This window comes from Papilio machaon, chromosome 12 (genome assembly GCF_912999745.1).
Source record: "Papilio machaon chromosome 12, ilPapMach1.1, whole genome shotgun sequence".
Lineage (NCBI taxonomy): Eukaryota > Metazoa > Arthropoda > Insecta > Lepidoptera > Papilionidae > Papilio > Papilio machaon.
This window is the reverse complement of record NC_059997.1, coordinates 410139-424037: the sequence shown is the minus strand read 5'-3', so window position 1 is coordinate 424037 and position 13899 is coordinate 410139. Positions and strand designations below refer to the sequence as shown.

The window sequence follows — 13899 nt, the reverse complement described above, 5'->3', positions numbered from 1 at the left end:
TGGAACGAAGTTCCTTTCGATTAATTAGTGAAGGAATTGTAATAATTTTTTTTTTATTATTTTTTTTTTAAGTCGCGACACCACACTGTTCAATGCGAAATAGAAATAAAAATATCTGGCTTGCTTTCTATAAGAGAGAGAGAGACAGACAGAGAAACATGCGACGCCGCACAGCTTACAATAGCTTACTACAGCAAAAAGTGTCGTGACAACTTTTCGTAAGATTTTTTTCCGTCTAGCCCCCTTTTCACAACGCGCGATAAGGAACTTCGTTCCAATAATAAAACAACATTTAAAAACAGTGATTTTATTAACTTTTATCATTATAACAAATGATACTATAACTAATTCTGTACAAAACATCTTCATGTCAGTTTGTTATGCAATCTGTATCCACTACAAGTGTAAACAGTCAGTAAAATTAAAACACTTCCAAATACAACAGTATGAAACTCACAGCATATTATTGTACTTATCACATTTATTGCATTTATATTATATTCAAAATATCAAGTTTTAATTTGATTATAAACTTTTAATACCAAAAATTTGTATCAAATATTTGAAGTAACCTCAAATTCATCACTTTAATAAAGATATTATATTATATATGAAATTTAATGTGTTGTTTTTATTAACTACAAATATAAGACCATATATTAAAAGAGCCCAATGGATTAAAAAAGGAATTGCTTTAAAGTTTTCTGGTACAAAAAACTAGATATGTTATATACACAGTAATAAAGTCCGTTATATACAAGCCTCTATTTACAACAATATTGTGTAATCACAGGTGGGCACAGTTAATCGAAAAGTTAACTTCGTTAATCGTTAATACGTTAATTAAAAAATTAACTTCGTTAATCGTTAAAGCGTTAAATTCTCGAAAATTTAACGCAAGTTAAAGTTAATCGTTAACAGTTAACCATACCAAAATTATACATACTAATTTCGCACTTATTGTGGCGACACTTGTTTAAAATAGTAATTTGACTATACATTCTATAACACATTAGTATTAGAGACAAGTATGAATGCATTATAGTGTATTTCATTACGAGTGCGGAAAGCCTGTCATTGCAAAGAGTTCCGCCAAATGTCTACAAGTTGACAGTTGGAACAAGTTGTAATGACAGTTTCGCATGTGTACTAAACAACTATTTTTGATACAGTGAAAAAATGAAGCAATTTAACAGAATAATAAAAACACACTAAATTCAACTATAACTAAAATGTTTGGAAAATGTCACCAACCGTAAAAGAATACAAACAGAGATTTTTTTTTGTTTTCTTCACCCATTCTGGGTAGGCAAAGGGAACTATGCCCAAACAGCCAAGTCTTCAATAGATTATTTTTATTGATATGAAATGAAAATTAAATTTAATGAGATGAAATAAAATGAAACCTAACCTAATTCATTGAATAAAATCATTAAATTTGATATTGTACCAAATTAGGAGCTTCTTTTTAGAACTATTTGCATGAATCATAAAAACTTCAATGATTTTTTTTTATAAAAACTTCGTGGTTGGTTTTTCTTTTTAACAGACATTATTTTGACAGTTGGGAAAGAGAACGCACGAGTTTGGAAAAGCTAAAGAAAAAGCACGAGTAAAAAATGTTTTAATACAGTTGCTCAAAAAGTGGCGTATGCAGGGACGAAGAGCGTTCGGAATGTGGGCTATTACATACTCGTGCTTTTATATACTCGTAATGAAATATACTATTTCGAACCTTCTTTTGATTTTGTCCTGTTGGTCACGTCTTTCCCGGACGCTCTGATGCATGACACTTGCACGCGAACTTTACATATATCAATTATCAACTCGTTTGTTCACCATTAGAGTCGCCGACAGTCGCCCAAAATAGCTGAACTTACGAGCGTGGCGTGGCACGTAATTTAAACAAAATGATAGCACGTCTCCAAGTTCCTAATTTAACGATTAACGGACTTTTATTAACGGAAGTTGAGTTTAACGGAAGTTAACAAAAGCGTTAACACTTTTTGAAGTTAACTTAAAAGTTAATCCGTTAAGCAAAATGTTAACTTCGTTAATTAACGATTAACGGATTAACGAGTTAATGCCCAGCTCTGTGTGTAATATTATGCTGCTTGTTACTTCACACTTGGATTTTAGATAGTACTGATGTTTGGTGGTTGATGAACAAAATCCACAAAACCACTTCAGCTATACTTGATTGTTAAAACTTGGATTTAGTTCCAAAAAGTAAGTTGAAAGTGGTTGGCATCATATGTTAAGTTGAGAAACAAAATTGCATATATAACTGTACAATAAAAATATTATATAAAGTAATATTGGACTAAGAACCCTTATCCCATATGTTCATAGCAGACTACTTTCAAGTAATAAATGCTAGTCACAAGATCCATCCGGCCAGCCATCACGCCATCTCTCATGCACTTTGCTACAATCAAACATAGGCTTGCCCAACTTTTTGTTAACTGTGTTGTGTCTTTCACACAACCATTTTGCTAACTCATCTCTTGATTTTGTCTTTGGTGGATGTGCCTTAATGCTGAAAAAAAAAATCAATAATAAAGTATCTTTCATAGTAGAGAATTCATCAAACATATTAACTACAAATTACTAGTATTAATATACAAATGAAACAAGTAAGCAATTGCAAAGTGCATCTTAAGAGCTGTCATGTTTTTGTGTTAAAATAAATAAAATCCTTACTCTTCTCTAAAGTCTATAGCACATGGCTCACATGGATAAAATTCTCCAAACAGTTTGAAAAAACTATCCATGTCTTTTGCTTGTGATGTTGAGGGTTTCTCGGGATAGTATGACGCCATTGAATGTAGGAATCCCCATGTTGATGTGCCTAACTCATCTTTGTCCAAAGGACACTCCTTTCTCTTTTCTTGTTCTGTGGACTAAAATAGATTGGTATTAAATTATTTTTTGAATATATTGAAGAAAATAATTGATACATTGTTTTTGTTAACCTTATTTACATCGATATCTTTTCGTCCCATTTAAATATTACGTAACATTAAATATTTATTATTATATTATTTATTTTGGTTAAAATTCTCGAAAATATTATGAAGTATAATTTATAAGTACAAATATTATGCTTTTCACAAGGGATTCAGAGGATTTTAAGTAACCTTAAACCTTATCTGCATAACCTTACCGGTGCATTCGTCTGCGGGGCAGGTATTTCTTTCTTAGTTTTTGATTGCTTCTTGGACCACGTTTTAAAGTCATTGCAGGCTCTGCAAGGCTTATCTTCCTCGTCATGAGAAGGCATATTTATCTAAACTCTTCATTCGTCCTCATGAAATCAAAATTAAAATTGCGCAACATCACTACCTTAATAGAACACTAGATCATTTTTTAGTTTTTGATTGCGTTTAGTACACGATTTTTTTTAATTTGTTAATTTTAAAGTAATTTGCAAAATAAGATTTTAAATTTAAAATTTTCGCCCCGATCAACAAATTGTCATTTGTTGTCATATGTCAAAGTAAATTCGTTTCACATGACATTAATTATCTAGTGTGCTATGCAAAGAAAATAATACGATTACAAAAATATTTCCATATTTTATTTTACAATACAACATCGTAGAATAGAAAATATCTATCAGTTATCTATTACTATTTTTTCCTATGACATAGTTCTTTTTAGAATACTTATAAAAAACCCTTTCATCATGAAAAAGGTAAGTGCGGTTGAATATTTTAGACAAATTGCACACATGTAAATCGATTAATAGATATTACATTTCTGAAATTCGTTATGGAATCACTTTTGAGCGAATGTACTTTATCTTGGACTTAAAGTTAGGCACAAGCACAAGTTACATTTCGGAAAGGAGACAGGAGGAGGGAAAATAAAAATTAATAAATAATGTCTTCAATATTTAATATATTTTAATTATTTTAACAGATTGACTAGCTTACATTTAAATAACATACATAATATATTTGAATATAACTTACATTAAATTGTAAAGCTTACTAAAAATTCATGCCACATACGATATTTGTTCGAAAGCTCAACAGAATTTTTATTTGTCCGATTTTTATGTTAATTAAACAGTCATCAGAAAGACAGCAAATGTAAAAATTCAACTGGTGCTCTCACACGCCGCTACGATCTCTGAAACATTAAATATATCACATTATAGTAAAGGTTAACGCGTATTTCTAAACGATTGCGCGCCATTAAGAAGTATGACGTATCGCATTTTTATATCTTTTTTTTCGCTAAATTGGCGACGTAGAGTCGGTGGCGATTGCGAGGATTATACGAATGCGTGTTAACTTTAATGTAATTAAATTCAATATTTAAATCGGAATTCGAGATACAGTTTTACAGCAGGGAGAAGATGCATATCTGCTGATGTGACATATTGAAAATATAAATATAAATTGTAGGAGTGGTGCAGCAACACAAGCAAGCAGTTAGTGTGTGAGAGCGGGGCCGTACTGTCAAGTATCTGCTCCATGGCGGCGAGGGTCTGCGAGGCGGGCGGGTGCAGCTGCAGGTAGCTGTGGCCGGTGTCAGTGGCGCGCGCCAGCAGCGGCTCCAGCGGCAGCGCGCCCAGCAGCGGCACCTCCAGCTCCTCGCACATCGCCCCCGCGCCCCCCGTCGTCGCCGGGAACACCTCGCTGCGGCTCTGACACACAGACACACACGAGTCATACAACACAACCTATACAATGTCTGCCGTGTGAGGTGACGCACCTTGCAGTTGGGGCAGACGAAGACGGCCATGTTCTCGACGACGCCGAGCACGCGCACGCCCAGCTTGCGGCAGAAGTGCAGCTCCTTGCGCACGTCCAGCAGCGCCACCTCCTGCGGCGTGCTCACCACCAGCGCGCCCGACAGACCCGCGCCCGACAGGTACTGCACCGCCGACAGGTGCTCGTCCGACGTGCCTGCCTCGACAATGTGCACCGTCAACGTGTGCAATGTGCACGGTCAACGTGTGCAATGTGCACGGTCAACGTGTGCAATGTGCACGGTCAACGTGTGCAATGTGCACGGTCAACGTGTGCAATGTGCACGGTCAACGTGTGCAATGTGCACGGTCAACGTGTGCAATGTGTACGGTCAACGTGTGCAATGTGTACGGTCTACGTGTGCAATGTGTACGGTCAACGTGTGCAATGTGCACGGTCAACGTGTGCAATGTGCACGGTCAACGTGTGCAATGTGCACGGTCAACGTGTGCAATGTGCACGGTCAACGTGTGCAATGTGCACGGTCAACGTGTGCAATGTGCACGGTCAACGTGTGCAATGTGCACGGTCAACGTGTGCAATGTGCACGGTCAACGTGTGCAATGTGCACGGTCAACGTGTGCAATGTGTACGGTCAACGTGTGCAATGTGTACGGTCAACGTGTGCAATGTGTACGGTCTACGTGTGCAATGTGTACGGTCAACGTGTGCAATGTGTACGGTCTACGTGTGTAATATGTTCGGGCGTTACCTGGCGGCGTGTCAATGAGCAGATAGTCCAGCTCGCCCCACTCCACCTCGCTCAGGAACTGCTTGATCATACCTGAGCAATGCAACAAGTCTACAACATTACAACGTCGCTCTTAGCTCCCGAAATCATCCCCTTTAACTTATTTTCGAAGTATGAAAGTTAATTAAAAATGTTAAAGGGCAGAAAAAAATTTGTTAGTACGATACTAATGTCGTAAGTTTGATTGAGTACCATGTTATCTGAGTTAAGGCTCACCGTTTTTCTTGGGCCCCCTCCATATGACGGCGTCGTCAGGACTGCCCAGTAGGAAGCCGATAGACATCAGCGACAGATTATCACCCACGTACTGACGACAAACAATTTTAATTGTAACCTCGCAATTAATTATGATGTAGCCAGACAATTATATATCTATATAAAAGAAAGTCGTGTTAGTTACACTATTTATAACTCAAGAACGGCTGAATCGATTTGACTGAAAATTGGTGTGCAGGTAGCTTAGAACCAGGAATAGGATAATTTTTACCCCGTTTTCTATTTTTTTTCCGCGCGGACGGAGTCGCGGGTAAAAGACAGTATTACAAAAAGGAAAGATTTGATTGATTGTTTGTTTGCATAGGCTACGAAACTACTGAACTGATTTGACAAAATTCTTACACTGTTGGGAAACTACACTATCCTTGGGTGACATAGGCTATATTTTTTACTAGTTTTTTTAATATCTCCGCGGGTGAAGTCGCGGGCAACTCTTATAGATAATAAGGTAATTCAGGATAATTAGGGATCAACTGTTTCCTAGAGACTAAATAGTGTTTTTCTATTCATATCAACACTGAGTAAGGGCGTGGATTAAGTTATAGAGCCTTTTCAAGTGTCGTGTTCGCCATGAAACTGTATATTTATATATGTAGCTGCAGATAAGATACCGCGATAACTCAAAACTCTGATTTGATGTCAATCTATAAAAAGTAGAATTTTGTATAGAGATGTTTCAATTCTGTGAAAAATATCTAGAATCGATTTAAATATTAGGTCCTTTACATATGAAATTGGCGTTTTTCGTACTGGCCACTTTAATCACGAATTTCTCCTCTTTGGTAAGGAATTCCAAATTCAAATTTGTACAGCTATAGACTCATGTATTTGTGGTTCGATGACCGTCATTCGTTTGTTTTTTTTTCTTCTGTTTTTTTCTGTTTGCGTCACTCATTTTACAAAATGGAAAACTTAAAATATCGCATTATTTACGAGTACGAGTTCCGCCGTGGCACTAGTGCTGCGGAAACGACTCGAAGGGTGAATGATGTGTATGGCGGTCGTGTTGCAAAAGAAAACACAGTTCGTTTTTGGTTCCATCGTTTTCGTTCTGGAAATTTCGATCTGCAGAACAAGCCCCGTGGACGGCCTGAGACTCAACTTGATAATGAAGAGTTGAAGGCTATTGTGGAAGCGGATCCATCGCAAACCACGTCCGAGTTAGCTGCAGGCTGCGATGTTAGTGATAAAACTGTTTTAATTCACTTGAAGCAAATTGGGAAGATTAAAAAGCTTGAAAGGTGGGTACATCACAAATTGACTGAAGCAAACCGGCAAACGCGCGTCGACTGTTGCGTTACATTACTAAATCGGCACAATAATGAAGGTATTTTAAACCGAATCATTACCTGTGATGAAAAATGGGTTCTTTACGATAATCGGAAGCGCTCAGCGCAATGGTTGGATCCTGGCCAGCCAGCCAAATCCTGCCCCAAGCGAAAATTAACCCCAAAAAAGTTACTTGTAAGCGTTTGGTGGACTAGTGCCGGTATTGTTCATTACAGTTTTCTCAAATCTGGCCAGACTATTACGGCTGATGTCTATTGTCAGCAATTGCAAACCATGATGGAAAAGCTAGCGGCTAAACAACCTAGGCTGGTCAATCGCTCCACGCCACTGCTGCTTCACGACAACGCTAGACCACACACTGCGCAACAGACGGCTACTAAATTAGAAGAGCTTCAATTGGAAAGTCTAAGACATCCTCCGTACTCCCCGGACTTTGTTCCAACAGATTACCATTTTTTTCGAAATCTGGATAACTTCTTGCAAGGGAAAAAATTCAACTCCGATGGGGCAGTCCAAATCGCCTTCAAAGATTTTATTGATTCCCGTCCGACTGGTTTTTTTAGTAAAGGGATCAATGAACTACCTATGAGATGGCAAAAGTGCATAGAAAATAATGGTTCATACTTTGATTAATTAAATATATTATATTAAAAAATATTCGACTTTTTGTTCCTCCCATACAAAACGCCAATTTCATATGTAAGGACCTAATATTTATACGCCGGCACATAATTATTAAACAAAGACCATACTTTCTTTGAACCTATAAATGAAAAAATAATAATACGTAAATATTTTACGAATGATTATATAGAAGTAATAAATGTCTTTAAAATGAAAGTTGTTTAACTTACAACAGGTGACCATCCAGAGCCGGAATAGTGGACTTGTTCTCCGCGCACGCCGAGCATGCGCGGCTGGCTCGGCCCGCAGATGTCCGCGTCGAGAATGCCGATCTGAAAAAACGACTTTATTACTTCATTGCACGTCACATAATTAATTAATACATTTCTAGCAAACGATATGTATTCATATATGGATACTGCTATAAAAGGGGTTATCGGAAGTTTAAACCTTCAAAATAATTACATCTATTAATGGTTCTAATAAGAAATGTAACTTTTTTCTACGGAAGGTTCGATTTTATAATTAAATAAGTTTCAAATTATCTCATAATATCAATTTAAATATTAACACAATGTTATAAGGTTATTCCGTGTACTTCTGTAAGTGATATAGAGAGACAGCAAACAAAATAAACATTTCTCGTGTGCCCTTGTTATTGTAAACTTGTTTTTTTTTTAATTTGTAAATGCGTGTAACAACAGATTAGATCGAAATAGTTGTGGTTCACCTTCAAGCGAGAATGCTGGAATTTTCTGATTGGCAGGTTTTAAATTATTTTTTCTATTCTAGTGCACAACAAATTTATTGTTTACTAGCAATTACCCGCGACTTCGTCTGCGCGGAATTATAAAAATGTATAAATGTAGTATATATTTTTAAATCTGTAGTTTCGGAGCCTATTCAATCCAAACAAACTATCAAGTTTTTTATATTAGTGCAGACTAGCTGTTGGTCGCGAATACGATGGCATGGAAAAATATGACTTAAGTAACTACCGCATGGATATACTACCTTTGAAAGTACAAACAGACAAAAATTTCATAAAAATGGTTTTTCCTTATAAGCGACGAAAATAAATAAATTTCAGGATTTTTTATATCACAGACATTAAATTTTTATTAACAGTATATATTTCTTATTTCAAAAATATTTCTTGTTTTATTATGATTTGAGTTGACGTAACCTGGACCTCTGTATCCTCGAGACAAGTTTTTAACGAGAAACACACGGAAAGACGATTTACGGGGTTGTTAAATATATTCAGATCGTTTATATATTTTAACAAAAAAAAAAATTTGCAATAATACGTAATCGGTATGCTGTTTATATCCTTGATGGCCTATATCCAGTGTATGCGGAGGTGCCAGTCGGTGCCGCCTGCCGCCGTGTTTTCCGCCAATCGATACGCGGCGCCTTACCTCACAAACACCAGCCCTCTCTATTGGAATGGACTTCGGTAACTCTTACGAAAGACGCTCGAGATATAACAGGGTAAAGATTTTTTTAATTGTTGCAAATTAATAAAAATTACACGTAACATTTTTCCGCCAATTGAGTGAGATGAGTGGTAGAAACTTATCCCTAAATGTACATAATATATGGTGAATACAAACTATGACACGAAATCGCCTATTTTTAGTTCCGAATAAAAATTCGCGCGACTACAACACTAGTGCCAAAGGTAAATATCAATTAAGTTTAAAGGACTAGTTTTTTTTTTATTTTAAGTCATTGTTTATAATTAATCTTACATTTTAAATAGTTGTTATTGAAAATCATCTCATATAAATGAGAACATTATATACAATTAACTTTAAAGTGCAAGATAAAATGAGGTCAATAAAATCCTATTATAAATATTTAAAACAAAAAGAGATTCTTCTGTAAAGAAAACAAGTTTATATGTAAATTTTTTTAAATACATTTTTATACAGTATTAAAATTTTTTGTCAACAATAAATGTATTTTAGATGACTTTGTTCTAACTTAAAATACCAAATCAATACTAAACTGTTGAATAGTGAACTAAGCACACAGCTTTAAATTTCACATCTAGTGTAAGTAACCACATTAGCTACATTTATAAGTTTTTTCACAAATTGGTAAGATTCTATATTTCTTTGGTCAAAATTAAATTGTTTTATTTTTAACTTAACAATCAAATAAGTAAGGTAGCAACTCACATTCTTATCGGGAAACCTTGCAGCCAGTCCATGCCCAAGTAGGGAGGTGAGCGTACTCTTGCCCACCCCACCCTTGCCTGACAGCACCAGGATCTTATGCTTCACATTACTGAGACGGTTCTTTATCAACTCTATTGCAGGGTCTGGTCCTGCTGGCACACCTGTACATAAAGCTTCATTAGGTCTGATGTAGTTATTTATACAATCTTGATACAATTAACAATATTCTTTTTAGTATTCTGTAAGATTTTTAGTGTCACATTTGTAACAATTGCTTGATTCTGACAATTTTGCAAAACTAACAAACCTGTGAAAAATAGCCTTTAGCATAAAATCCATTTAATAAAATATTAATAAATGGTATTTACTATTTAAGATCACAACATATAATAATAATACCATGGGTTAAACAAAAACTTGTTTATCTATGCGTTAGATATGCCCTTCGTTACAACTATATAATCAATGCAAGTATTGCGAAATGTTTTTATTTTGAAAGCTCAAAGTCTAACGTACCTGACGCGCAAATGTTCTGATTGGGGCAACCTGCACAAGCTGACGCCTTCCCCGCATCCTCGCTCTGGGTTCCAGGGCAATCTACAGTACAATAAATGGGGAAATTATAAAAAATTACAACATTTCTGAATATTAATCTGATAACAATAAAAACATTACGGTTAGGTGCATTTTCAGGGACGTTACTCATTGCTGTCGACGTTATTTCCTGTATGTTAGACGTTTTTTCGCTTAAAACTTAGGTTTTATGTAAATATAAATATCTACACAATAGCTGCAACTTGCTCTTGTGATTGAAATCAAATTGAAATGAAATGTTGTTTTAATGACAAAACCATTTTTGACAATTTGCGGTGACATTGACACTGTAATTTGCGTTTAAGAATAGTGTTTGTGCACAGAATACTACACTATCCTTAAAAAGCTACAATAACTTATTATTGAAATCTTTAAATATTGGAATATTATTAGAATCACAATTTTAATATACCAGTAATATATTAAAATGTATTCTCTCGCATTTAAAGTAATTTTTGAAATACTGTTAAAATCGTAGCTGTTCGTGATTCCGGAATAGCTGACATTATTTTTTCAAATTATACTGGAATGACGTAATTTAATTTTTATACTAATTTAATTTAATATATTTACATATTTTTATTATATCACCATGGCTAAAGAAGTTTCCATGTGTACGGTATGAAACAAATCATTTACTTGATTGGCTGTTATCTTAAAATAAGTTTATTAATATCACAATTTTGAATTTTATAGCAACTCCAACAATGGAGCCCAGTAAAACCAACTGGGAGCACTCCGAGTGTACCGCCACAAGTAGGTTACTGCTTCCATACTCCAAAAAAACACCCTTGGAGGCCTATCATGGGTTACGAAGAAATAGAAGTAACACCTATGTAAGTATCAACTATTTTATTCAACAGCTACCGTTGCAGATTCTGCTACTAACGTACAACATATGTATCCAGGCCCTCGCAACCTATAACAAACACTATGGTGGATCCGTGTTACACGTCGGAGGGTATGGCCGCGGAGCCACTGCGCTTTCCCAACCTGGTGACCGGGTTCGACCGAAGCCCCGAGCACGCGGCGCGCGCCGCGCTCTACACACGATACACACAGCACGAGTGGAACCAGAACAGTATCAGGAATTACAACGAGTCAGATGCCAAGAGAAATTTTTCGGAGAGAGTCCGAAATGACATTATGAGGATGTTACGGTAAAAACGCACTTTTAAGAAATGCTAGTTTTACGTAAAATTAAGTTGTTACATATTTTTTCTTTTTCGTCACAGGGAGACAGACGAAATTGGCGCGCAAGGTCAGCGGGATTCGGGCAGGAAAATCGGCGAACGTATCACGGACACCACGTTCTGGCGGAATGAGGTAACGAGGAGTCACATCAGTGTTGTATGCACGATGTAACGGGAGCTAGACGACCGGTGCTCTGTGCAGGTGGCGATAGAGATGGAGCGGCTGGTGGCGACATGCGAGCGGCTGACGGATACGCGCCGGCAGCTGGAGCGCGCGGTGGCCGGCATCGAGGGCCCGCTGCACATTGTGCAGGAATGCCTCTACCACCGCGAAAAGAGACAGGGTACAACACTGCTCCGATATTGCTTTGTGTGATAATTCTGACACGGCCATTTCTTAGCATATTCTACTCGTTCGTTTTGTTATATGTCGTAGGTTTGGAGCAAGTGCACGACACAGTAGAACAGTCATTACTCAAGGAGGTGGCGATCCTTCGCGAATGCCAGGATAAGTTCCGAAATATGTTGGAAAAGGTAAACTATGAAATGCGGTGTTTCTTTCATTTATCTTTTTTTATAATTTTATGACTCACTGGATGGAATGAAGGATGGCACTTTTTCAAAATTTATTGGAAGTCACGTATTTGCTAAAGCTAAACTAGGCTAGTAATTCATGCTACTTGTACGTACAAGTGAAAACTATCTTCTACTTTCGTAGCCAAGAGAATACGTTGTGTGCAGGTTCGGCAGCAGGCCAAGAATTGCCGCGCGACGCAGCACGAGCTGGAGAGCGACATGCGCAACAAGGAGTACGCGCTCGGCATCGACAACATGTGCCACCAGCTCAACAACTTCTCCAAGGTCAAGTAAAGAACATTAGAATATCACTATGGTTGATTAGCTGTCGTACTTAGTTATTTTATTAGCTTACCACTACTTAGTTTTAATGGGACAAAGACAAAATATATATTTAGTTTTTTGATTTTAATATCCCCACAGGGGTTACAATTCTATGCGGGTATCGAGCGCTACGACCCGACAGTGTGCGACGCGCAGCGCTGGGCCGCCGCCAGCGCCGCCACGCTGCAGCGCTCGCAGTCCGAGCGCGCCAAGGCAGTGCAGATGCTCTCGGGTGAGGCCGCGCACACACCACATAACTATTTATTTTTTCGGAAAACTCTTACGAGAGATAGGATAGCTATCCAATTTGTGTGAGTTTCGTCTGACGAATTAATAAAGAACGATTATTACCGTGGTCTCGTTTATATTCCTGCGGTTTGTAATGGTTATAAAATGAAATGATTCGCAGACACGGATAACTTGATAAACGTGTCGGCGACGGAGATTTGGGACCAGTGGAGCAACACTAACAGCGCCTTCACACGCCGCATCGCGGAGACCATCGAGATCAAGAACAAGCTGCAGCTGCATCTGCACAAGGTACCTTCGCATCGCATTTATTGTGTGGTCGAAAAGTCTCCAGCTGTATTTTCAAAATCTTCTTCCTTATATACTGACGTTAAGCGATCCGGTGCTAGTTTACGGATAAATATATTTGTAAATGTGTATGTAGGTCCAGAACGAGATATTCGACATCGAGAAGACACTGGAGCTGCTGAACAAGGCGATCGAGGACAAGTTGCAGCCCATGAAGGTGGCGCACAGCCGGCTGCAGGCGCGCACCAACCGCCCGCATCTGGAGAAGTGCCGCGACTACGCCCAGACCAGGTCACTGCCCTTGCTCTTTATCAATATCTCCCATACTGTATTGAGACATTATTTTATGGCACAAGCAAGTAAAAATTAGAGTGAAATGCGACTTGCCACAGAGCAAGTAAACCCACTAACAAGAAATTCTTTCGTAGACTGGTGAAGGAGGTGTGCGACCTGCAGGAGACGATGGAGCAGCTGCGGTCAAAGATCGCGACGGCGGAGGGCACTCACCAGACGCTGCTGGGCGTGCGCGCCTCGCTGGAGGCCGACCTCCGCAACAAGGCCGCCACGCTCTTCATAGACCGCGACCAGTGCATGGGCCTGCGCCGCGGGTACCCCGTCACCGCCGCCATCAAAGCTTAACGCTCACAGAACTATATTTCAGAATAAATCTGTTTCGTTTTCTATAGTATTATTTTGAACATTACTACTCCCACTAGTTTTGACTCCCGTTATCGAATAGTTTGCGATCCGATTATGAAAATTATCGATGTTTTGCAAAGGAAATG

The 13899-nt window shown here is 37.9% G+C and overlaps 3 protein-coding genes across 4 annotated transcripts; 1 reads left to right on the top strand and 2 right to left on the bottom strand.

Moving 5' to 3' along the window:
* Positions 1-2102: 2102 nt before the first annotated feature.
* On the bottom strand, positions 2103-3501 carry LOC106718937 (FAD-linked sulfhydryl oxidase ALR). The gene is made up of 3 exons (XM_014513141.2): positions 3167-3501; positions 2704-2903; positions 2103-2539 (listed from the first exon to the last, which is right to left on the bottom strand). Exons 1-3 carry the CDS (start codon positions 3281-3283, stop codon positions 2377-2379), a joined length of 480 nt encoding a protein of 159 aa, XP_014368627.2. The 5' UTR covers positions 3284-3501; the 3' UTR covers positions 2103-2376.
* A 516-nt stretch (positions 3502-4017) lies between these two features.
* Positions 4018-10742, bottom strand: LOC106718918 (cytosolic Fe-S cluster assembly factor NUBP1 homolog). Its single transcript, XM_014513121.2, has 9 exons — positions 10566-10742; positions 10407-10487; positions 9891-10051; positions 7935-8036; positions 5731-5821; positions 5476-5547; positions 4726-4919; positions 4468-4657; positions 4018-4137 (listed from the first exon to the last, which is right to left on the bottom strand). The coding sequence occupies exons 1-9, from the start codon at positions 10594-10596 to the stop codon at positions 4106-4108; spliced, it is 954 nt and encodes a 317-aa protein (XP_014368607.2). The 5' UTR covers positions 10597-10742; the 3' UTR covers positions 4018-4105.
* On the top strand, positions 8959-13767 carry LOC106718917 (tektin-3). Of its 2 annotated transcripts, none has more exons than XM_014513119.2 (11): positions 8959-9198; positions 11181-11320; positions 11393-11644; positions 11720-11810; positions 11880-12021; positions 12114-12211; positions 12419-12538; positions 12677-12809; positions 12987-13117; positions 13251-13405; positions 13543-13767. In XM_014513119.2, exons 1-11 carry the CDS (start codon positions 9154-9156, stop codon positions 13751-13753), a joined length of 1518 nt encoding a protein of 505 aa, XP_014368605.1. In that variant the 5' UTR covers positions 8959-9153; the 3' UTR covers positions 13754-13767. The 2 variants fall into 2 exon arrangements, with proteins under 2 accessions (XP_014368605.1, XP_014368606.1); XM_014513120.2 differs by lacking the exon at positions 8959-9198 and adding an exon at positions 11066-11103.
* Positions 13768-13899: the final 132 nt, after the last annotated feature.